At 36.8% G+C, this 16,955-nt stretch overlaps 1 protein-coding gene across 1 annotated transcript in view; it reads right to left on the bottom strand.

Moving 5' to 3' along the window:
* MAP3K1 (mitogen-activated protein kinase kinase kinase 1, E3 ubiquitin protein ligase) overlaps positions 1–16,955 on the bottom strand; it is a 75,603-nt gene that overhangs the window by 25,095 nt on the left and 33,553 nt on the right. Inside the window, exons 2-3 of the mRNA XM_008584598.1 lie at positions 7,183–7,333; positions 4,120–4,320 (exon numbers count right to left, since the gene is read on the bottom strand). Of these exons, the coding sequence (XP_008582820.1) occupies positions 4,120–4,320; positions 7,183–7,333 (352 nt within the window). The remainder of the gene's footprint in view (positions 1–4,119; positions 4,321–7,182; positions 7,334–16,955) is intronic.

The following is a 16,955-nucleotide window of genomic DNA, read 5'->3' as shown; positions in this document are numbered from 1 at the left end:
AACTGATGATAAATCTCTAGCAGAGAGACAACCATGTGGTAATTTTACAAATTACTCTATAAACATTTGGGTTCTTTGAAAGTATTATGTAAACCAAAATAAAATGCATAAAAAGAACATATCATAAGCAGGCAACAGGACTATGTCTAGTGGTAAAAATTAAACATCCAATTTCCTGGCTTCCACTTAAGGCTTTACTAAAGGCTCTTCTGTTACTGGTAATTTACAAACACTGCCATGGAGTTCTCCCTACAGTACCCTATGTGAAGAGACTCTCCCTTGATTAGGACATCTCACTGGAGGCTGACAAAAATTCTCCTCTCCTATTAGTGGAATGATATATATCACCTCCACTCCACTAATTTTCCTAGAACTTGGTCTTCCCATCAAAGGCAGTGGAAATTCCAATTGTTTTTCCTAATTGGCTAGTTAAAAATAATAAGTGTAGGTGAGAACATGAAGCAATTGGAACTCTCATACAGCGCTGGTGACATGTAAAAAGTGCAGCTGCTTTGGAAAACAGTATAGCAGTTCCTAAAAAGTTAAACACATGATCTAGCAATTCCACTTGCAGAAGAGTAGAAGAAATGAAAATATATATCCACCCAAAAACTTGTACACAAATGTCATAGCAGCATTATTCATAACAGCAAAAAAGTAGATACAGCCCAAATGTCCACCAACTGATGAACAGGTCCATACAATACTGTCCTACAATTAAAAATAAAGGGAGTACTGATGCATGCTATAACATGGATAAACCCTGAAAACACAATACTAAGTCAAAGAAGCCAGGCATAAAAGACCACTTACTATGTGATTCCATTTATAGAAAATGTCCAGAATAGGTAAATATATGGAGACAGAAAACAGATTAGCAGTTGCCTAGGGCTGGGGAGAGACTGTGTTAAAAGAAAAACTTCAGGGCTGGCGGTTAGCTCAGTTGGTTAGAGTGCGGTGTTGTAACACTAAGGTCACGGGTTTTTGGTTCTCTACACTGACCAGACACCAAAAAGAAAAAAAAAAAGAAAAAAAACTTTAGACAAAATAAAGTTAACAGAGTATGAGAGCAAAGAATGGTTCATGAATTGGGCAGCATTCAATACTGGAAGAGGTTCAGAGAGCTTAGATCTAGCAGTGTGAATAGCCAGCCCTATATGAATGTGAACACAAGGCAAAGTAAAGAAATTACCTGATTGGTTGCAGCTAGGCATTTGGCTTACTTGGGCATGGTGTGATGGGAGATCCATAATTATATAACAAATTAGTTGGCTGGCTTTTTGTGATTAGCTAAAGCTCAGTTTGGATTCCTGTTATAGAAACAATCCCATACTAATAATGACTTCCTGCTTATTTTGCTTTAATACTGCTAATGTCTAGAGTTTCTTTTTGAGGGGGTGAAGATATTTTAAATTTGACTGTAGTGATGGCTACACAACTCTGTGAATATACTAAAAACCACTGAATTGTACAGTATATGAATTATATCTCAATAAAGCCATTATAGTTTTAAAGGCAGTTGCTAAAAAGTAAAAAAGACAATTATGAAGGATCTTCAAAATGTTTATGGAAATATCTGTAATATCTTTTAATTCTATTTTTCCAAGAATTTTTGAAGAATCCCCATAACAAAAACCAAAAACAATTATACATGCACACGTCATTTTGACCTGCCAGGTATACAACTTATGGATACGCTCACTGATGTGCAAAATGATGTATGCATAAAAAATATTTCTGCAGCACTGTTTTTTTTTTTTTTCGTGTCCGGCAACGGATCGCAACCCTCAGTGTCGTGCCCGTACCGGACCGGGACCGGCAACGGGATCGCAACCCTCGGTGTTGCACCCGCACCTCGCTCAGCCAGTGAGCGGGAACCGGTCTGTATGTGGGATCCGAACCCTCGGCGGGAGCGCCGCCGTGCTTCCCAAGCGGCGCACTGTAGCAGTGTGCCACCGGGCCGGCCCCTGCAGCACTGTTTTTAGTAAAAAGTTTAGAAGGACTATAAATGTCCATTAGTAGGTAATTCATTGCATAAACTATGATTTATGGAGATAATAAAATTACATTAAAAAGAACAAGGAGGTAACTTTGTCTAGCACATATGCCCACCATGGATTTGTGGGGGGCAGGGAAGCAATTCTGTTTATACTTGTGGTAGACTTTTACTCTGATGGCCCCCATGAACCATATCTCCCAGAATTTTATACCCTTGTATAGACCCCTAGCACACTGACTCTGGGTCTGGGCATGTAAGCCAGCTTAGGGCAATGAGGCATCAGTAAACATGATATAAGTGGAAGCTTGAGAAGAGCTTGCATATCAGGACTGGCCCTCTTGAAACATTTTTTATTGTCACCCAGCCACCCTGTTTTGAGGAAGATATGCCCACAGCCCTCAACTGTTCTAGCATCCCAGCTGAAGCATGAAACAGACATGTAAGTGAAGAAGCAGTCTTGGATACCTCAGCTTCAGCAGGAGCCTAGGGGAACAAAGGCAAACTACCCTTGCTGAGCCCTGCCCAAGTTGTAGATTCATAAGCTAGTAAATGGTTGTTATTGCTTTAAGTAAAAAAATAAAATAAAAAATTAATAGTTAATTTATGGATGCATGCCAACACAGAGTCAACAAATATTGTTGGGTATCTTAGATTTTATTGCAAAAAATGTTTACTTAAAATGTATTTTTTTAAAGAATTTATATGCTTTAACAATTCCAGATTTGAGGAAAACTCCCCCTTGTAGTCACCCTCTCAACAATTTTTCCATCCTCTCATTTTCTGTTCAAAGTTAGAAAGTTAAGTTTTAACTTGTATTTCTGCCACTAGAAGTCTCCCTCTCTCTCATGAAGTTACCACCTATCTTTCTCCAAATTTCTTTGATGTCTGGCTTAATACAGAAGACAGCCGGAATCTCACAGCTACTTCTGCATTCAGTCTGCTGTGATATAATATTTTGGTTAAAGAATATGTAAGAAAATCTGGCCTCACATAGATAGGTAGCTATAAAAGGAAGGAGTATTTTAATAGCCTTTTCAATTAATATGAATGAATGAATTAATTAATTAATATGAATTCTTCTTTGGTACTACACCAGAGCTCAGCAAGAGATTTCTTAAAGGCATTTGTAATGTGGAATTTGAAGCCACATCAATAAACTTTTCCTACTGGTACATTAAAATCCAAATGGTGTATCTTATACTTTTGGCTATAAATAATTTTGTATCATCATGTATTAGTCATTTGGGAAATACTGGTTCACTAAGTTACACAGTTCTTCACATATTTCATTATACATTACTAAAAAAATACTACATTTGATATCACCAGTCTCATTTGATATCATTAATCTCTAAGTATTAGATAGCTGTCAAGCTCAGAGTGGTGGATATGTGTTCCCCAAAATTCTAATTTTTGCTTTGCAATTTAAAATTTTATCACTGATGAAAAACTCTTTGTTTTCCTTGAAGTGATAGTCTCACATAATTCATCTTAAGAAAAATGTCTGCAAAATAACCAAGTTTGAATACCCATAGTTTGTTGGTCATTCATTCTTTCAATAATAGTGTTGATTCATGAAAAAACGACTAGTTCAGCTTGCAACTGTAACGACTGCACGAATGCTTTTTCTTGAGACAACTACCGTATTTTGGTCTGCAGCAGAAGTGCTTTATGCATGCTTCCCATTTCATCACACAGAATATTAAAAAGGAGTGTATTTAATAAGAGATGAGATTTAATAAAATTTAATAATTAATAAAATAAAATTTCTATTTCTTCACCAAAGGCGTTCTTATGTGAAAACTTTTTTTTTTCTTTAATGGCCACAAAGAATATAATTTCTATTATCATAGCTTTAATTCAGGTCAAGGCATCAGCCCTTTTACCCACCACTGTAAATATTAATGCAGAGAAAGAGGCAAACAACACCTCAGTTTTATTATGAAATTAGTTTTGATCCAGTGGGCCCCTAGGAAGGGTCTCAGGAACCCCTTTGCCAGGAGTTTATAGATCATACTTAGAGAACTGCAGCTCTAACAGATGGCTGGCTAATCTTTTTCATGCTATAAATGAGTCTAAAAATGATAGAAAGTAACATATTTGTTGAAACAATAACTTACAGGCACCGGAGAAACTCTTTTTCTCCTTACTCCTGGAGATTCTGATTTCACTGTGCGACCTGAGGGGGAGCCGCCAGGAGACGGGCTGCGCCGGCCTTTGGGGACTGGTGAGGCGGCGCCCACCTGGCCTTCTCCTGGAGACTCAGCTGCCAAATTGTTCATTTCAGATCCATCGCCTTTAATAGGAATTGGTTTTACCACCTGAATCAAAAATATTCCATTATTTTGATTACTTAAAAATATAAAAGGTAAGTAAATTTGAACATCATAATGTAGGAAATAAACTTAATGAGCTTTTATTATGAAATATTATATATCAATATACTAGACAATACATCAACTTTTATTATTACTTTAGCCATTAATGAAAAAAACTATTTCTACCTGCACAAATTAACGTCATTCAGATGTTATCATACAAAATTTTAGAAATGGTAGTATAGTTACTATATGCCCTAACTCATTCAAAATTCAAAATCATCAAAAGTGAGTAAACAAAGATGAAAAATAAACATTTATAACATCTACAGTTAATTTGTTCAACTAGATTAAAGATGTTTTCTTTATTTGTTTTGACAAAATACAGGACCTTAAAAACAATACATAATTTTAAGTGCTCAAATAGTCTTATTACAATAGACAGCTTAGACATGTATCTCAGAAAACCAAAAGAAGCTAGAAGTTTAAAGATCAATCCCTCAAGCAGCAATGCAGTTTACAAGACCTGCTATTGAAATATTAGTGCTCTATAATCTAATCTAACCTAACCGTGACCAGAAGGCCAACCTCTGCAACCTTAGTACAGTCGCAGCTCAGCAGACTTTTCTGGCCTTCCTCTTATTTCTCCTGCAGTTGGATAACCACCTGTGCATAACCTTTCCTCCTCCTGTGCTTCATGCATACTATACTCTCCCTCCTAATCCTCATCTCTATCATTCAGAGGCCCAGCCAGTGCACATTTACGTAGGAACAACTAACCCATCTTTTAAGGCTCAGTTAAAATCTCGCTTGTTAGGAAACCTCCCTCAATTCTACCAGTCTGATATACTTTATCTTTCCTAAGTCCTTATTGCTCTTCTGCCCACCCCACACATTTGGCACCTAGCCACAAATTGTTTTGTGATATTTCACGCATTACTTTCTTGTTTACTGATAGTGTATTAGTCTTGTTTTCCCATATGGAGACATTTACACCTTACTCATGTTTCAAGGATCTGATGCAATTTACATAGAACATGAAAACAAACAAAATCAGACTTCTCAAGTAGATAGTGAACTTAAGGATAATATGAAATCTGTAAACCATAAAATATAGGGTAGGGTAAATAAGCTTAAGGACTACATATTATGTGTCTTATTCCACACATCTCTTCCCTCTTCACTCCTGTCATATATACAGACAAGGTAGTTAGGTATTTGCTGCAAAGTGGACAAGGAGAAAAAACAAAATTTGGTCTTTGAGAACTAGATATTCTTAGTTCATGTGTAATAAAGGTTGGCTTCTTTTTAAAAAGCTGTGATTTATGTCCTATGGTATTCTCAAAAGATTTAGGCTCTGTTTAGCACCTCTAGCTAAAGAAGCTCAGAAAGCAGTACATTCAACTTTCAGATGGCTTTAATTATTTAAAAGTTCTTTTTATTGATTCTGTAAAAATATGGCCCTCTAACTGCCACCTTCTACAAGTTGTTTCTATAGAATTTCCTCTTCTCTAAGATAAATCCTTGATTTCTTCACTTTCATCCTCTGAAGTGAATAACTAAAGTGGTGAGAGATTCCCTCCATACTACCTCATGTGTGGAATAAGTAGAGGAAATGCAAAAGCTTAGCTGAAAAGGAAAGGACTCACAGGCCCCACAGTAGCTAAAAAGAAAATAAAAGCTGGTATGTGAAGGAACAATTAGATTTATTCTGTATAGCTCCATAGGTTGGGATTAAAACCAGTGGGTAGAATATGCATGACAGACTGTAGCTCAATGATGAGGGATGTCCAAAGCCTCAGGGGTTACTGAGATATGTAAGTAAGACACTAGGCAGTGCTCAACATTTACTAGAACTTTCTGAGATGATGGAAATGTTCTATATTTGCACTGCCCAAAAGGTAGCCACTGAGCATTTGAAATGTGGCTAGTGCAAATGAATAACTAAATTCTTTTATTTATGTATAATTAATTTAAATTTTAACTTAAATAGGCATGCAGGATCAATGTAGGGCTAGATGATCATTTGGCAGAGTATGGACTCTAGACTCCTGCCAAAGTTTACATGAATTTTAAGTTGCCTTCTCTGTTTAAAGAGAACAAAATAAACAAAAACTTGCTGGTACAGACTGGTGCTAGGACACTAACAATTGGGATCTACTTCTTCCTTTGTAAGAATGATAAGGCATTTATTTCATAATGATAATATACTTCAAAAGAGAATGACCATGGCAAAAAATGAAGTATCTCTACCCTTCCTAATCTAAGACTATAGATTTTCTTTCGCCACATCCCATAAATGTTACATTTATCTTAAACCCCAGGTCTATTTAATTTTTTCTGCTTTCCTGGAAGATTTCTGGAATTAAGATTCTTGGATCCTAACTTAGAGATAAAACATCTAAAGTAAATTGGAAAATTCCTTCTTTTTTTTTTTTAAGTTAGAAAGTAGTATAAAACTCTAATGAAAGGATTTTAGAGACAGACATTAGAGGGCAGTGTTGCTTTAAGATAAAACATCTAAAGTAAATTGGAAAATTCCTTCTTTTTTTTTTTTAAGTTAGAAAGAAGTATAGTATAAAACTCTAATGAAAGGATTTTAGAGACAGACATTAGAGGGCAGTGTTGCTTTAAGCATTTAGCCCTCCACCAGACACAGTTAAACTCCTAGAACAGTTTGAAGTTAGTTTAATAACCATAGTTTAAATTATGATTTATTCCAAGTGACCAGAATATCAAGCAAATAAAACTATTGCATATCAAATGAAGAGTAAGAAAAAAGCTTACAAGAGTATCTATTTATGTTTAATTTTCCACTTCCTCCTACGCTTTCTTCCTTCTAGCAGGTAACCCCCAGCCACTCACCACAGGGCCTCTCCTGTTTCTCCTTTCCAACCACTCATGCTTCCAGGCTGGCATACAGGTCGCCTTCAGTTTCTCCCTGATCATTCTTTCCTCTGGGCGATCGTCCATCTTGTGCAACCCTTTGAGAGTTTCTTTATTCTCCATCTCACGACTAAAACGGAGGGAGAAACAAGGAGAATGAGAAATTTATATAGAAGAAATAATTTCCAAGAACAAACAGAAAAGCATGGCTCTATTTTAAAATTCCAATGGATATGTAACCAAAAAGATAACTGCTAAAAACACTGAACAATTTAAGCAAGGTATGAAAATATTGTGAATTATATACTACTGTATTGTTGAACTTACAAAGTGGATAGTCTTGAATGTTACATGAAAACATGAGTTTAATGCCTTTAAAAAGAAATGTTTTATGTAGAAGGTGCAGGCTTACTAATGCAGACCTTTGTTCCCAGGTAGTTAAAATAGATCCTAAGATATTAAGAACTGACTGCATTAACAAATACATTCATGAAGGCTGCATGTTTCTAATTTCACTACTCTAACATACACAAGTACATGACAAACTAATATTTAGAAGGGCATCTTACTACTCTTTATCACAGGAATTCCAATAATTTAAGTCAACACAGAATCTGATGGGTATGCTCATCTTCTAAAATGAGCTGAATATTTAATAAGCTAAATAAAACTTAACTACATCTTCTATGATCCCATAACAATTTTTCTTTTTTTTTTTTTTCCTTTTTTTGTCTTTTTTTGTGTCCGGCAACGGACCACAACCCTCAGTGTCACGCCCGTACCGGACCAGACCGGCAATGGGATCGCAACCCTCGGTGGTGCACCCGCACCTCGCTCAGCCAGTGAGCGGGAACCGGTCTGTATGTGGGATCCGAACCCTCGGCGGGAGCGCCGCCGCGCTCCCAAGCAGAGCACTGTAGCAGTGCGCCACCGGGCCAGCCCCCCATAACAATTTTTCAAAGCCTAAATGATCAAATTAATTTTTTTATAGAACAATAATTCCATGACAAAGCATTGGGGGCACTTCATATCAAAAGAGTAAAAAAGATCCGGTACAAACATTTTGACCTTTACTTCATCAAATAGTGTGGCATTACCAGAATAAATTAATTTCTAAACTAGGCACTTTTGAGAATTAATTCTACAAAGCCTAATAGGTAAAGCATCAAGCTCACGAAAATCATTAATTTAAAAAACCTTTACTTCATCAAATAGTGTGGCATTACCAGAATAAATTAATTTCTAAACTAGGCACTTTTGAAAATTAATTCTACAAAGCCTAATAGGTAAAGCATCAAGCTCACGAAAATCATTAATTTAAAAATGTATTCATATCCACATGCGCACATATATACACACAATATGCATAGATTTTTAAACCTGGTTCATAAGGAAGCAGTTAAAGCAACTGTACTCTGGAAGAAGTAACAATTTTAAAAATAATAAGCTTACTTCAATAACTATTTTGAAAAGTCTATAAGGGTAGAGAGCAATAATTTTTCTACACTGATAGGAAAAGGAAACATTCAAGGAAATACCAGAGATGATACCTCGAGCTTACTAAAAAGTCATATTCAAATTCCTCTAGGAATTTTCCAGCTTATCACAACTATGAAGCAGTATCTTCAGAGAACCAGCAAAAACTTTTACTTAACACACTAGAAAGGAAATGGTTAACTGGTTTCACTGAAGCATCAATACTGTGAGGGGAATAGAAACCAACATGTTAAATACCTCTGTGTGAGAGTCTGGCCTAGATATTTTTAGAAATACAAAGAGCATATAACACTTGATTTGAAGCTTGCAAATGGGCATTAACAACATATAGTAAAATATTTCCACCACACAGGTATAAAAACTGTCACATAGAAAGAAGCAATATGAGATGGGCAGAGGTGGAAGAGAGAAATGTTTTCCTGAAAATCCATTCTGCTCAGTTAATACTTGGGGAAGCTCAGATTTATAGGCAACTGAATTTATGGGCTGATCGCATACCAAAAGTTCACTCAGAAGTCTCTACTTTGAAAGCAAACACTTTCCCCCCTCCAGTAACAATGTTGCAAGGTGTAGTTAAGTTCACAGAATAGTTCCCCCCAAAATAAGTCCCATAGTGGAACTAGAGTGCATTTTAATACCAGAAGCTCCAGCACTTCCTGACAATGGCATTATCTATGCTCTTCCCTCTGGTTCTAGACATCTCTGATCCCCCAAATTTGTTCCAGGAGTATCTCTTCTCTGTTCTGCATTTTCAGTGCCGCTCTTCCTTTCAACCACCAAAACACGGATATTGTTCTCCTTGTCTAAACAAATCTTCTTGGATGATTTGGCCTCCTTAAAGTCTGTATGATCTGCCTCCTTCCTTTCCACTTGTTTGAAAAAACTATCCTCTTTTAAACCAATTTCTTATTATAAATAGTATGGAAAGCCATACTAGTAGCTAAACTTTTCACACATATCTGTGATTATTTCTTTAGCATAAATGCCCAGAAATGGAATTGCTGGGTCAAAATGTATACAAATTAAGATTTAGATAGTACATACTGGAATTATCTTCAAGAAAATGTATCTTCCATTCACCACTCCCCCCATCCCCAGGTCAAGTTGCTAAGTTATCTGGTCTGAACTAGCAACAAGCTCCTCAGGGGGCCTCTTCACTTTGAATCTTACTCCTATCCAATCCAGGCTTCACAGAGAAGCCAGAGTTGCTTCCCCCATTAAAATCCTCTAGTGTTTTCCCCAGGGTTTAGACTAAAATCCAAAACATTTAGCATAGCCTATGAGGCTCTGCATCATGTGGTCTCACCCTAACTCACGTCACCCAGACCTGCACCCCACTCTTCTGCTTCTCTCACTGCCTCAAAAACTCCAAAATCTTTTTTGCTTAGGGCTTTTTCCCGGGCTTCTTCCTATTCTGCCTACTTCTCGCCTAGTTAATCTCTTCCCACTCTTGAGATTTTCCTCAACTCCTCAGAAATGGTCCAGACCTGTTAAGAACTCCTGGTTCCATTCTCTCACAGCACTTGTATCAGTCCATCAACGTGCTCATGGCAATTTGCAAACTATCCCTCCTTCCTTCCTGAACTGTAAGCTCCATGAAGGTAGAAACCATGTGTTTTATCCATTTATACATGCGACATCTAACAATGTCTGGTTCACAATAGGTATTAAAAATATATTAAATGAATGATCATTTATTAACATCTTTGGCAGTCCTAAGGACCTTCCTCAGTTTTAAATTTTAATGACCATATTAAATCCTTTTATAGTTCTGTATTTAATTAAGACTAAATTTATAATTTAAATGTTGTTCAGTAGAATGATTTTCATTGTTCCTAAATTTAATCCGCAAATACAAAGTGTTCTTTCTAGTCTCTTCATAATTAATAATTACATATCATTAGTTCTAAAATATTTTTTTTCACATTTTTTTTTCCTTTTTTGTCTTTTTTACTGACCGGTAACGGGATCGCAACCCTCGGTGTTGCGCCCGCACCGCGCTCAGCCAGTGAGCGGGAACCGGTCTCCACATGGGATCCGAACCCTCGGCGGGAGTGCCACCACGCTCCCAAGCAGCGCACTCTCCAGTGCACCACCGGGCCGGCCCTTTTTCACATTTTAATATCTGAAATCTGAATGCCTCTTACAGTCAGATATTGTTGTAATGGGCCAACCCCGTGGCTCACTCGGGAGAGTGCGGTGCTGGGAGCGTGGCGGCACTCCTGTCGCGGGTTCGGATCCTATATAGGGATGGCCAGTGTGCTGCTCACTGGCTGAGCACAGTGTGGGTGACACCAAGCCAAGGGTTACGATCCCCTTACCGTTCACACACACACACACACAAAAAAAAAAAAAAGAAAGAAAAAAAAGATATTGTAATTTCTCTGGTAGGGCTTCCCCCCCCCCCTTTCTTCATGGTATATAAAATAATGGTACAATTTATAATCACTGGTATTTTAGAATCAATGAAATATACAGTAAATCCTACTCTATGTGCCAATAAGAAATCATATCTACTCAGTTTGTCTCTGAAATCGAAACCAATCTGGGAAGAAAAATAGGTTTTTCTTACATATTTGTTTTCTTATAATCCCAACATATAATCTTCACAGACCAGATACACACACACACACACACACACACACACACACACACACGGCTTTTATTTTTACCAGATAATTATTTGTGTGTGTACATATGTATAAAGCAGTCATTTGTTATCCAATTAATATCACAGCCACAGGAGAAAAAACATGCTTTTTTTTTTTAAACCAAAGCTAACCTAAACAGATAGCTGTAAAGTCACTGGGACAGGAGAGCCATCTCTCATTCACGTTGGTTAAACATTAATGTTTAGGGGAGTTATTTTTGCCATATCTATTTTAACTAAAATAATAGCTTATATATTTATGACTTTTAAAAATAACACATTTTAGCAAAACAAATAATGTGTTTTGGGAAACCACCTTGAAGACTTAAAAAATAAATAAAATTTTAGGCAGATAAATGAGAAACAATGTTACAGATCAGGCTTTTATCTTCCTTTCCTGCTTGTTTAGGAAACATGAGGTTTCTTGCTTTCTTTTGGTTTCTAAACATTCCTCAGAATGAATTTGTGATTGAGCCAGGTTCTCTAGGGCCCTTTCTCCCATGAAGCCAGGTTTCTAGTCCTAGATCTTTCTAGACTACAGAACTCATCCACTAAAAACCAAGATGCTTCAATGATCCCTTCTCAGGAAAGCCAGTCAGTCCTGCCTTTATCTGACCTACTGTGGTGCCAGCATTGTTGATTGTACTGACTCTCTTATACATCTTTCCTCTCTTATTCTACAAGATCATTTTCTCCTACTTCTGCATCTAACCATCTTACTAACTTCTTCAGTGCCATAAACTAGATCCTCTTCCTGGTGCCCTTTGAATGACAACCACTGCACTCTTCTCGCAGCACTGAGATAACTTTCTTCCTAAGTATACTAAGATATTTCACACCTGTCTTTGCAGATGATTTTTTTCCCTGCGAGGAATACCCTTTACCATCTTATATGCCTTCAGTAAAGAATTTCCTATCACCATTTTATGGCAGTTAGCTACGCTCTCACCAACATGCTAAATATTAATTATAATATAGTATAAAATCAAGTATATGTTTAAGTATCTGCCTCCCTCACCCTATCAGGAACTCTTCCCAGACAGGTTACATCTTGTTCAATTTTCTGTCACTGCCTGGATGGGCTACAAACAGTACACGACACATTGCCCCCTTCTGGGGAGCCAAAGGCCTACCCAGCAACAGTCACCCGCCCTTCTAAGAGAGGTGCCTGATGCTTAGGGTGCCACATTTATACATCAGAACCCATCCTGCAGTCCACAGCTGGCTGGTCCAAGAATGAGCCTTGGTCCAACGACCTTCTAAACCAGACGGTATTGACATCTTAGTCAGATCTTCCCTCTCTGGGAGTTTGAAAGCAAGATACATGAACAGTGTCACCATAGGAAGAATGGCAACAAAAGAGAGAAACAGAATGAGGCAGTAAGTAGAGCAATGAGAGAGCATTAGTCAGGAGGAAGATGTAGTTAGAGATGGAGAAGTGATACAAGTTAAACACAAGAGTTGCACCTGTGTCCCTTGATATGCTGTTAGATGATGACAGCTACTTTTACACGACCCTGGCTGATGAATGACTAGTTCTCCAGAGGCCGCAACACATGCCACAGTGGAGGAAACTTCTTCACAGTTTCTTTACGCTGGAACGAAATAAACCCTAACCCTAACACAAACATGTGTCTGTTCCCTGCAACCCCAAAAAGCCTAACTAATTCTGTATAGTACCAGGCACACAGAGGATATTCAATAAATACTCAAAAATAGAATCCTACTAAGTCTACTATAATTTTTATAAAGTTATTTCTTAAATGGTTCACCTTTGGCATGGGAATATTATGTTAGTCAACAACTAGTAATAGAAAGAAATAACTGCCAGACTATGTCATTATAGAAAAAGTTAACATCACATGCCAGACATGGTGTTCGGTGCTGTCCATGTATTAACTTACTTCACTCTCCAACAACCTTATGAGATCGTTACCATCTGAGGCGTGGAGAGGGTGGGTTACATGCCCAGGGTCACACAGTTTGAAGTGAGTACAGGACCAGGATTCAACCTGCCCCCAGTCTGACTCTAAAGCCTGTGCTCTTCACTGCTATGGTAGGTCACTGCCAAATCTGATTCTGTTTTTACAAGTCAGCACTCAGATATCTATGCTGATACCTATTTGATAATAATACAAACAAATTTTATAAGTTTTACAATGGTGACTATTTTACTAAAAGAATTAAAGCAGCACATTAATTCTATTCACTAGTGGAGCATTTAACTGTAATAGGAACAACTATAACGATCATATAAAACCTTTCTGGAAATTAATGGGATTTTAACCTTAACATAAATAAAGATTTCCATAATAGTTTAGACTATGGATAACTGTATATAGAGAGAATCCCAATTCTCTCAGTGTCCAAAGAATCACAAGGAACCCTGGAAAATACATTGGACTATTTGGGACAGGCACAAATCAGAGCCACCGACCTGAGGTCTACTTGAAAAGTCCTCATACCAGCAGGAATTCACATACTACCAAATTCGCAAGCTTTGTTACCAAGGAGAGAGAAGAGCAAGAGAGGACCTACCTTCCAAAACGATACTAGTCCATTGTGGGCCCCTTAAAATGTAAGTTTCCAGATAAAAGGCAAGAGAAGGAATGACTTAGGTAAGGATGGGGGGACAGCATGATAAAATGTAAAGGTCAGAAACCCCCAACCATGAACAGCACTGTGCTAACAGCTCCACATGGATTCTCAGTAATCTCATGAGCCAAGACTCTTACTATCCCATTTTACACAGGAGAAAAAAGACAAGCTACATGATCGAGGTGATTAAATCTATATGTAAAAAAACCCCAGATTTAAAATCAGATAAGAATGACTTCACAGTCTGTGTCTCCTACAGAACAAAAGGAAAATGAATACTTTTAAGTGCTTAAAATCTGTTCATCTGAATATGAGTCATTAGCAAATGAAAACAAAACCAAAAAATTTGTATCTTAATACTGGGACAATTCTGTTTTTCAGTAAGATAGTTTCTCCAAAGATATGTCATTTGCAACAGTTGGCTTTTCCCTGTTCTCAGCAAGAAGGATTAAATAAAACCATTGGTGAGGGCAACCCGTCCATTTACCACACATCTAAGTTTACATAAGAAATAACAGGGTGTAAAAATGGCTCACATTATGAAAATTAGTTCCCAAAAGATTTTATTCCAGGTTGTAGTCAGTAATGTTTGACCCAGAGATCTAAAGATGGGACAACCTCTATTTATTTATAATAATAAACAGCTACTAATTTTTTTCCTATATAGAGTAAACATCCTCTCTTTTGCACAACAAAAGACTGTTGATTTCTTAATATGGGTATAGCTGTGGTACAACCAGTTTTATAATATGTTGACTATCTAACAGAAATCTTTATTAGGAAGGAAAAACTATTTCTAGTATTATGTGCAAACCTCCCTATTTAGTCCTTTGAGAGATACAGGCACAGAATTCACCCTCAAAAAGCTCATATTCTGATTAACTACATCAAAAGTTAAATAATATAGAAGCTAAATAATGAAGACAATAATATAACTAATTATAAACAAAGAATATAAGCAGTTTAATACCACCTTAGTGATTTTGATTGATTCATATTTCTAAAATATTCTAAATTGGCATGCACATACTATAAATCCATTTATCTGAAATGATGAATTAGTTTCTACTAAAATATCACCTCATTTGAGTTGTAAAATTAAAAGTATTCTCCAGTAGGAATTACAGGATTTTGAAAAGTAGAACATGGTTAAAAACCACGAAGAGAATGTACGAAATTAATGAAAATTAAGCTGAAATAATGTATTAATAGGTAATCATACTGCAAATGCCCGCTCACTAGCTGATCTACAAAAGGAAAGGGTAAGTTCTTTGAGGGCAGGGCCTTTTCCCTATACTGTCCTACAGCTAAGAACAAAGTACCCAGAGCAACAAATGCCATGGGCTTGATAAACACTGGCTGATTCAGAGAGTAGTTGGTTATCATTTCTAATCAACAAAGATCTAGGAGATAACACTGTGCAGATGTTGCGGCCATCACACATAATGGACACATGCACTCCATAACTTCTACCACAAATTAGTGCCTTTGGGGACATGCAAACAGCTTCAAAGAGAATAGGGAGAATATTCAAAAGGCTTCCCTACTTCTAAATTAGTAATTTGTAAAAGACTGGCTTAACAATCATCATGCAAATATAGTAACAGAGAATTTACAAAAAGCAGAGAGCTACTAGTCAGTATCAAACCATTCTTAAAGGTGGCAACTCTATACCAATTTCCTTTTTTTTTCTGCAGTCAATTACAACATGCCCAAGTCTCCCTTTAGAGAAGGCAAATCAAAAATAAAACTGTACTTTAACTGTATAATTCTCCTATACTATACATTCTTCCATGTTAGAAATATATTTAAAGCAGATGAAATTCTATAGAATACTGAATAAACTCTAAGGAATTCCTAAATAAATTACTACCGGTAACTCAGACTCAGTGTGATATAAATTTCAGACACCATTAAAACATATAAAATAATGTGTGCATAAAATATTGACGACGACAGACTAGGGCAGTATTATGATTAGTAGAGGATATATTAAGTGAAGAAAAAGATTCTAGTTTCTTTCATGAATTACATTTTTGTTGAACTCTACTCAAAACTATATTATGATTAAAAGGCATCTTTCTTGATCACAAATATTCACAGGAATATTCAAATATGAATTTGGTAAAACTGCCTTGCAGGAAAAGTCTAAAACTGCCTTGCAGGAAAAGTCTAACTTGTAAAATTAAAATACAAACATTTTTGATGTACTCCAATAGCCTGCAAAGTTACTGACACATTTAAGGTAAAACACCAACGGGAGACCTTCTGGTAGACATACTTACATATGAGTAAATACCATCAAACATTCCCTGTGGCTGAAACCAGAAAAGCCAAAAAAAAAAAAAAAAAAAGAGACACAATATAAAAAGATTTTCTAAATCACCTCTTTATACCTGCCCAATCCCAAAAAGAAAATAAAGCAGCAATGCGAAGGCTTGGTTAACGTGTTCCTTGGTACACCCTCATCTCTCAGAAATGTAGCTGGCAGATTCCACTAAAATCCACCCCATTCAAGTTCCACTAAAAGCCACCCCATTCAAGTTATTAATGTACCGCAACAAGTCAGTCTAATTCGCATTACTCATGACATCATTTAATTCCTTGGTACACCCTCATCTCTCAGAAATGTAGCTGGCAGATTCCACTAAAATCCACCCCATTCAAGTTCCACTAAAAGCAACCCAATTCAAGTTATTAATGTACCGCAACAAGTCAGTCTAATTCGCATTACTCATGACATCATTTAATAATGGAACTGAGATGTTCTATCCAAATCTGGCAAGTGTACAATTCTTCCTTCTAAATGGTTAACAGATGAATATAAAAATCAACACGTTTATATAAGAATAAAACTAAGTATGTATATATACTTTGTCAAGCCATGGAAACAGTCATGTGTATCCTCAGTTCGAGAAAACAAACTTCAACAGAAGTTAAAACTTGCCAGGCAGAAAAGAGAGTTCAGACAAGTCAAAAATACATCAGAATTGGGGGGGGGGGGGGG

This window comes from Galeopterus variegatus, unplaced genomic scaffold (assembly GCF_000696425.1).
Source record: "Galeopterus variegatus unplaced genomic scaffold, G_variegatus-3.0.2 Scaffold3307, whole genome shotgun sequence".
Classification (NCBI taxonomy): domain Eukaryota; kingdom Metazoa; phylum Chordata; class Mammalia; order Dermoptera; family Cynocephalidae; genus Galeopterus; species Galeopterus variegatus.
This window is presented reverse-complemented; position numbering and strand designations above follow the sequence as displayed.